General features: G+C 37.7%; 1 protein-coding gene across 6 annotated transcripts in view; it reads right to left on the bottom strand.

The window, feature by feature from the left end:
• Positions 1-8,196, bottom strand: part of LOC107709619 (far upstream element-binding protein 2) — a 13,445-nt gene extending 5,249 nt beyond the window's left edge. For 5 of the 6 annotated variants that reach the window (XM_016514151.1, XM_016514156.1, XM_016514152.1 and 2 more), the window contains exons 1-12: positions 8,011-8,196; positions 6,559-6,664; positions 6,431-6,484; positions 6,272-6,308; positions 5,793-5,851; positions 4,689-4,760; positions 4,545-4,602; positions 4,297-4,462; positions 2,792-2,890; positions 2,553-2,648; positions 2,364-2,466; positions 2,159-2,280 (exon numbers count right to left, since the gene is read on the bottom strand). In XM_016514151.1, the coding sequence (XP_016369637.1) occupies positions 2,159-2,280; positions 2,364-2,466; positions 2,553-2,648; positions 2,792-2,890; positions 4,297-4,462; positions 4,545-4,602; positions 4,689-4,760; positions 5,793-5,851; positions 6,272-6,308; positions 6,431-6,484; positions 6,559-6,664; positions 8,011-8,097 (1,059 nt within the window). In that variant the 5' untranslated portion in view covers positions 8,098-8,196. The remainder of the gene's footprint in view (positions 1-2,158; positions 2,281-2,363; positions 2,467-2,552; positions 2,649-2,791; positions 2,891-4,296; positions 4,463-4,544; positions 4,603-4,688; positions 4,761-5,792; positions 5,852-6,271; positions 6,309-6,430; positions 6,485-6,558; positions 6,665-8,010) is intronic. The other variant, XM_016514157.1, reaches the window with a different exon arrangement.
• Between the last annotated feature and the right edge of the window lie 1,001 nt (positions 8,197-9,197).

Below are 9,197 nucleotides of genomic sequence, written 5' to 3'. Positions count from 1 at the left end.
TATGCCTAATAAAATAACAAATTACTTAGGCTACACAAAGTTTAAATAGGTATATAAAACTGAAACACTGTGGAACCAAATAAATAAGAAACATAGAAAGTTTATTAGCAAAACGAATAAGAAAGCTTTGAGGCACGGCATATACACCTTGATGTAAAATAAAATACACAGTTTAAATAAAGTAATCAGCAAAGACTGTGGAACCAAATAAATAAGAAACTAATGTCTAAAAAAAAAACAAACAAAAAAACTTTGAGTCAATAGGCTTTTCAAAATCTAAAATATTGCCAAACAGGCGCCTTTGCATTTCCTTTCTAAACAATCTTCTGCCATCGTCTTGTCTTTCTCACCTCACTCTTCTTAGTCAGCTCGACTCACTCTTCTCACGTGATGAATAAAATCGGACTCCTGCTCCGTGGTGCAGTCGTTCGCGCACGGTTCGGCACGCTGCATTGAGCGTTTAGTTTTTAAAAGTGTCTGTCCTCTAACTGAACTAGGCTAAATGATTTTTGTTACTATAAAAAAAAATCTAAACGACAGTGGGGGGCGGTGCCGCGGTAGGCAAATGACGTAACCAGTGTTGCGGCTTAACCGAAAACACTGTCTATTGCAGCATGCCTACGACATACTGTACGTTACCAGCACAGATCAGCTCTAGGCATGACGAAGCGGATATTGTCCTCTTTTGGAAGGCCAAACAAAGTAGTTTCGCTTTCACAAGGAAACACACAGCGTCTTCACGACATGGCGGCGGCGGCAACAACACTACAGCAAGAATAAATGTTACGCCTTCTTTCTTTGCGTGAACATTTGGGCAGCGTTATGCAAATCTTCCCACATAGTGACGTAGATATGTGGGGGCGTGTTAGAACGAGCCGTTTTAGGTAGGTGTGGCTGACTCTTAACTTTTATAAAGAATATCTCTTTGGATTTGAGACTTTAGTCTTTGCAACTTTACAGATCTTCTTTATGCACCAAGAGCTTGTAACACTCCAAAGAGAAAGGAAAAAATGAAATCGCATCATATGACCCCTTTAAAAATGCTAATTCATTCTCTGCCAGCAGGGGGCACTTTCAGAACCTCAGAAACAAAGCGGTTTCGCGATAACGGCAGTAAACAAAGCAGCGATCATTTATTCAGTGAAATCACAGCCTTTAAGCTACATTGTTCAATTAAAGACTTTAAGGAAACCCTGTTTATGAGGAGATAAACAGACTACATCTCCAGAGCTGCTCTAAGAGTCACTTCACCAGCATTTCACCATTTCATTTAAGAAAAACCATCATATATGCACACAGAAACTCAACGTCTCCACAACAATCCCACAAAATAAGTTCAGTTTAACTGGAAGAAATTGACGAATATTACTATTGCACAGTAGAATGTACTTCTCAAAGTAATAATACTACAACTTTAAAAAATACCACTTAATTTCTTCCATGTTTAACATTATCAGTAAACCTCTGCTGTGCATCACTTTGAATGAAAATTCTCATTTAGTAATTACTTCTAAAAATGTTATGTTCTATTCCTTCATTTGACCACCGCCTTTTTATATAATAAATGTGTATAAATCATACACCCAGAAAAATTATTAGTACAGTTTTTACTAAATCAGTATCTATGGCTATTTTTTGGCAAGATCGATGTATTTTAAAAGAAACAAATATTAGTAACAGTAGTAATGAAAAACAAATGACAACCAACTCGCATCATAACAAAAACAAGATTCTTCATTTCAATATTTCTAATAAAACAGAAATTCTGGGGGGAAAAAAAAACATTTCATAGGGCTCTATTATTGTAAGAGTTAAACTTAGTTTACAAATAGTTTTAAGTTAATATAAAATTTTTATGACTTCAATTGATTAAACATGCTTTTTGATTATTAAAATTAAACATTAAAACAGAACCTAGAAAAATTTAAAATGTAAGACAATTAGTAAAAAAAGCAAACTAGTCCTACAAATTTATTACTTTTTAAATAAATACTTTTAAAATTAATTAGACACGCTTTTTAATGACTAAAATGTAAAATTAAAATAGAGGAATTTCGAAAATAAATAAAACTGAATTTGTGAAAAACAAACAAACAAACAAAAAAGCTCTGAGGTGAAGTGTATTGGATATATTCAGAATAATCTGAGCATCACTCACCTCTCCTCCTTCCTCTCGTACTCGGATGCTCTGCAGAAGGTCGTTGATGATACTGGCGGCGTGTTCGCAGCGGTCCGGGGGACCCATTACGTGAGCGATCTTATCTGGACCGCTACCGTCATCTACAGACAGAAGAAATATGAAGTTATGCACTATAATATCATAAAACAATGAGTTTAGTCAGAACCTGATAGTCCAAACAAACCTGGTTTAAACTGTATCCTCACGCCGGCATCGTTCTGAATCTTCTTGATCATCTCTCCGCTTCGGCCAATCACGACGCCCACAGAGTGACGCGGAACAGGCACCTGGTCCAATCAGAATGAGACGACATCAAACTCACACTTCAAATGGCAAACAAGCTGCAATGTAAATGATTAAACCAATCACGCACCTCGATTCCTCCACCTATTTGAGAGCCGTACTCATTTCTGTCGAAGCCAGGATGATCCCGCTCTCGCAGAATCTCCTGCACCATTTCACGTGCTTGCTAGAGAGAAATGACAGACACGAACCCTGAGCGGCAAAATCTTAACAGGCTTGTTAGAGGTACAACAGGTTACAGAAGAGAAGAACAGACAAAATAAGGAACTGAAACGGGTGAGAGAAGAGAAATGGAGAAAACGGTCACACCTGGACTTTGTAAGGATCTCCAATGATGCGCAAAGGTTTGTCCATGTTTGGCCCCTGAGAAGCGTCCTGAATCAAAATCATCTTCACGCCAGCTCGCTCCTGAAACAAACATCAATATGTAGGACGAGAGAAGCTGACTAAAAACTGCCTGTTAATGTTCAAAACGTATATATTTCAGGCAATAAGTAGTCAAAAAAGTATAAGCAAAAAAAAAACAAAAAACAAAGGGGTTTCTACAGCTTCTGACCTTAATACAAGCTCATAAAAAAAAACACTTCCATAATTAGTGGATAATGTACAATATAACACTGTAATAGTTACTATAGTTCATAAGTTTAAGATCAATTAGAATTTTTTTTTTTTCTTCTGCTCACTAAGGCTGCATTTTTTAAATCAAAAACACAGTAAAACTGTGAATTACTACAATTTAAAATAACTTATCTATTGTAATATATTTTAAAATGTTGTCAAAGCTGAATTTTCAGTATCATTAGCATCACATGATCCTTCAGAATTCATTCAAATATACTGATTTGCTGCTCAGTGAACATTTGATTATCAACGCTGAAAACAGTTCTGCTGAAGGATATTTCTGTGGAAAACAATTTTCTCCAGGATTCACTGATGAATAGAAAATTCAAAAGAATAGCATTTATTTGAAATAAAAATTAGAGGTCGACTGATTAATCGGCCGATTTTTGGCATTTTTTAATTAATCGGCATCGGCCGATTGTGCTGCAAATTAGGCCGATTTATAGGCAGGCGCATCTGCGGGCAGCTAAGCTTGGTTGCGGAACGCCCGAGAATCTCTCTCTGGCTGCGTGAGACGGAGCAGCTCACACTCTGCAGCCGCTTCTTGTTCACACAGCTTCAGCTAATGATGGCAGGGCAACACAGACCATTTCGAAAGCGTAATTACGTTGTACCCTACTAGAATTGATGCTGGAACGTTATCATATTCATAAGTGCAAGTCATAACATGTGAAAGTAGAAACCTATGCAATTCAGACGAAACTTCTGGGCTGATTATAACGTGCACGATAACTTTCCTCATGAAATGTGTGTGTGGGTCCGACAATAGCCTCCACGATGTCATCGCTCGTGGCCAGTGTACTCTTAAGAAGTTATGAGCAGCAGGCTGTGTAATATATGTGAACTCTTTTATTTTTGTTATCACTTGGCCATTTGACTTATAGAAGTGTCCAGTGTTTCCCATACATTGAGTTATTTGTGGCGGCTCGTCACAACAGACGGACCGCCACAAATAGATTTTCCAAAAGGCTTATACTTCGTTGAATAAACGGCGCACTGCACGTTATCTAAATATCGGCATTGGCCAGTGAAAAACCCATATCGGACGACCTCTAATAAAAATCTTGTGTAGCATTACAAATGTAGCTTTAGATCAAATTAATGCATCCCTGCTGAATAAAAGTATTAATTTCTTAAGCCCAAACCAGCCACAAACCTCTAGACAAAAGCCTCACAGACGGGACAAACTCTACCTGCAGCTGTTTAATGGTCTCTCCTCCTTTGCCGATGATAAGCCCTGCTTTCCCTGCTGGAATGACCATTTCCTGCATGTGGCCGCTCCCATTGGTCGACTCGTGGAAGGAGGGAGGAGTGCCCCGCCCCCGAGAGATGATGTCATCCAGCTGCATTTTGGCCTTTCTGCATGGACAGGGTCAAAAGGTCAAAACACCAACAAACAGATGCGCAGTGCAGTTAAACATGCGAGTAAGTACAAACATACTGGATGGCTTCAGGGCCGCCGGTGAGAGACACAATCCTGTCTGGAAGACCGCCGCTGTCTGAACACACACAGAATCAACACGGTCCATCAGGCCTCACATTTAAACATGCAAATATCAAAAACAGAGGAAAGTGTTTGACTCACCTGGAGCGATCTGAACTTTACAGCCAGACTCCTGCTGGATCTTGTTGATCTGCTCTCCACCTCGACCAATGACTACAAACACAAACACATCACTCACTGACTGGATAATAGTAATAAACCAATTTTATCATCTCAACCTCCAGCAGAAGGGTGAATCTCTAAGAACACGTTCAGATGCATGTTCCAAACCGCCCCCCCCCCCCAACCCAACCCAATATTGTTATAACTATACACATATAGAGGGATAAAAAAAAAAAAAAAAACTTAAATGTTATACAAATATACATGAAATACACATCTTTAAATATAAAATATATATTTTATTATTGAATGTTAATTATATAATATATACATATGTATTTAACAACATACTATAACAAACATATATTTTCATTACAATACAACTTGTTAATTATGTGTGTTGCATATTATAACTTGTAATTTAATAAATGCAGAATATAATTTTTAAAAAATGGTATAAATTGATTACTTTCATATACTTTTTAAAATAATATACAATTTATATGTACATTAATACACTACTAGAAGAACACGTTCAGATGCATGTTTCAAACCGCACCCCCCCCCCAACCCAACCCAACCCAATATTGTTATAACTATACACATATAGAGGGATAAAAAAAATTAATATATACACGCACCAAAGATATTACATTATATAATACACATAATATAGCAAGAAAATACATTTAAAAAAATACAAAAATACATATGCATTAAATATAAATGTTTAAATATATGTATTTTTAAATATTAATATAATTTAATATATAATATGCATTTTGTATTCTATTAGTTTTTTTTATTTATTATACAATTAACAAAAGCAAAAAAGGCCTCTAATACTAGATTGCTCTATTCTTTTTCTATTCTATCCGTTTTCTTTTATTATATGATTTTTAAAAATTAAATTAATACACTTAATTACATTAATACACTACTAGTAATAAATTAAAAACATACAATAAATAAGAAATTGTATTATTTTATTTTTTTTGATTTGGCAAGAAATATGACCCTGACTGAGATTCACACAGGAAAGCTTGAGTATGGACCAGTGCATGATGGGTAATGTGAACTTACTGAGCCCAACCATGCCGTCAGGGACTCTGTACTCCTCTGTGATGGACGAGGGACGTACACTAGACAGACAAAAACAAACGCAACGGTCAGGAAAAATAACAGCAGACAAATACATTCAGTTCTTGGCAACTTGTGGCCGGGACGAAACCCTTTTTTGTTGTAATTCATGTGATAAAAAGAAATAGATTTATATAGACATCTTTGGTCACTGCATCACGTCTCACACTGCTTTGAGTGTCCCGCCATGCATTACATACTGAAGACACCACATAAAAAATAGTCCAACTTTTAAAAGAGCACCTCAAGACCCCTGTATTTGGCTTAACACATCTGATCGAGTCAGTGGAAACTGAAACCAGCCTAATTATACAGGCCTGTGTAGTTATTCTTGCCTTCTCAACACTCAGATCTGAGATCTGTTTTAACGACTCGGATGACGCTAACAGCTCTGATCAGAGCGCTCATGAGGACCGTCTTACCTCTGCTGGGAAAGGGCAGCCAGCTGGGCTCCGATAGCTGTGGATGAGAAAGGGATAAAATCACTGCTCTAAATATACACAGACACTTGCTTTGAGTTGCAAAAGTGAGTGTGTGTGTGTTTACAAGAGTAAAAAAAAAAAAAGCCAAGAAAGTCGTACACAAGGCTGAGCCATTGTCTCTGTCAGACGCCATCTTCTTACTTTCAGGCTGATCTGAGGGAAAAACACAAGAACAGCTCAAAAACAGTCTCAGGAGAGTCAGACGGACAGATCCAGAGCCGCAGTACCTCCGTGCTCCAGCGATCGCTTCTGTGTCGCGAAGGGAAAACTCTCCGCTCCGCCGTTATTGCTCATGGGGGGACTGGTGACGTCTCCACCGATCTTTGCTGCAATCTGGAAAACACAAAAACACAAGTTATGATAAAAAAACACCACATTTATACAGCAAAATCAGCATGAAGTTAGTACACTAACCAAGAATACTATATAGTACTATTTTTAAATAGCATGGAGATACTATTAATTGCTTGTCACATTAAACATTTCCCTGTATAATTATGCATTGCAATATATACACTACTGTTCAAAAGTTTAGGGTCAGCAAGATTTTTTTCATATTTTTGAGTCTCTTCACTCACCAAGGCTGCATTTATTTGATCAAAAACAGTAAAAAGTGATATTTTATTACAATTTAAACACATTTATACAGCAAAATCAGCATGAAGTTAGTACACTAACCAAGAATACTATATAGTACTATTTTTAAATAGCATGGAGATACTATTAATTGCTTGTCACATTAAACATTTCCCTGTATAATTATGCATTGCAATATATACACTGCTGTTCAAAAGTTTAGGGTCAGCAAGATTTTTTTCATATTTTTGAGTCTCTTCACTCACCAAGGCTGCATTTATTTGATCAAAAACACAGTAAAAATGTGATATTTTATTACAATTTAAAATGACACTTTTCTATGTGAACATGGTAAAACGTAATTTATTCCTGTGATCAAATTTTCAGCATCATTCCTCCAGTCTTCAGTGTCACATGATCTTCAAAAATCATTATAATATGCGGATTTGCTAATTAAGAATTCTTGTTACCACCATTAATGCTACACAGGACTTTTTTGTTTTTGGACAAACACTATTGTTTTCCATAGTATTCTTTGAAATATCTTAGGAAAACAATGTAAAAACATGGTAAATAAATATGGCCAAAGATCAGAGCAATGGTATATGAAAAGTACCATTGTATATCTATCCAAAACCACTGCTGTACCCTAGTAACTGCCACAATTTGAGCACGTAACGTTAACTGTTTTCACCATGTTACCATGGTGCTAGCATGTTTAATACCCCAATAATACAATGGTACTAGCATTGTGCATGTTTAAATACACAGAACTATTTGTAAGGGTACCAAAGGAAAAAAATATCATGGTAAAACGAGGTTTTTGGACATTTACAATGATAGCAACATGTTACTACGGTAACGTTACGTGAATGTAATCTAATTACGCTAAACACCAAAGCATCGTATAATTACCATGTGCTACCATTTCCGTACCGCATTCGCTTGTAATGACAAATATTTCTCAGATATCGTTAGTGTTCAAAAAACGCGATCTCGGCTCATGCTAACAGATAACTGTCGCGCACGCCGGCTCATGTACCGCGGCCCTGCGCGCTGACCCACAAACGCGGCCCGCTCGCTCCGCAGTGCGGATCACTCACCTGCCGGGCGCGCTGTACCGCGTCGGCGAACGCGTCTTTCTTGAGTCCACCGGCTCCGAGCGGCGGCACCGCGCTGTATTCAGACATGCTGTCCGTGCGGAGGGGTGAAGTGTACGGCGGGGAGGTCTAGGCCGGGCGGAGGTGCGCAGACGCGGGAAGACAAGCGAGACAAACGAATGGGCGGGACAAAAGGCCTGCGGGGCTGTAAGCGGTCTCCTATAGGCGTTCTTAATGAGTGGCTGTTGCGATGACCAATCAGAAGGCAGCTAGAGGCGGGCGTACTGTGAGCATCGGACCATTGATCCAATGAGTGGTGACGAAAAGACGGAGGGCTGAACAAACGCACAGAGCTTGCCGCTGCGTCAGGGAGCCAATCAGCGCTCAGGAGCGCATAAAATAGACCAATGAGGTTCAAGAAAACGCTGATTGACAATGATGGACGTTTGGATTAGCGTATAGGCTCTTTAGGACCGTTTACCGTGGTGGTTATATTAATTTAGACATTTAGCAGACGCTTTTATCCAAAGCCAATATATTTATTATATTCCACTATATTTATTATATTCTGCTGCTCAGTCCAATATCTTGGCATTTTTATGGGTTAGTCAAATACAGTTTCCGTACAGCAGAGAGATGAGCTGGTGTTATAATGATGAGAAAGACCGCCAGTGTAGAATTTGTACCGTTTAATTTAATTTAATTTACATACATTCTTTTGCATGCATTCAGTAATACACGGAAGAACAGCAAAAATATATAATGACCAGAAATGATAATTATTATTATTTTTGTTAACATCAAAATAAGACCAATAATAATGTCTGCATACAAAACCACTGGAAATTAGGAGCCCCAAACGAAATCTGCTAAAAAAAAAAATTTTTTTTTTTTAAAACACATTTTCCACACAAATTGTGGGGAAATTTTGCAGACTGGATGTAAACTTGGTAAATATTTTAAACTAGCTTTTATTGGAAGCTGAAAGCATAATTATTTTAGTAAATTACTATTTTTTGTTAAATAGCTGTCCTTAGTTTGTCACAGCTGAATCAGGGGGAGGGGCTTTCTCATTCTAGAGAGCACTTGATTGGATACACTCCTGTGAGTGCAGGATGATGTCATCAATATTTTTGGTCTGTTTTCCCAGAAGAGAATGACTGGAACATTTGAATACATATATCTGCTAA

The sequence above is a fragment of the Sinocyclocheilus rhinocerous genome, unplaced genomic scaffold (genome assembly GCF_001515625.1).
Source record: "Sinocyclocheilus rhinocerous isolate Xijiao unplaced genomic scaffold, SAMN03320098_v1.1 scaffold836, whole genome shotgun sequence".
Classification (NCBI taxonomy): domain Eukaryota; kingdom Metazoa; phylum Chordata; class Actinopteri; order Cypriniformes; family Cyprinidae; genus Sinocyclocheilus; species Sinocyclocheilus rhinocerous.
The sequence above is the reverse complement of the archived record's forward strand: the minus strand, read 5'-3'. Positions and strand labels throughout refer to the sequence as shown.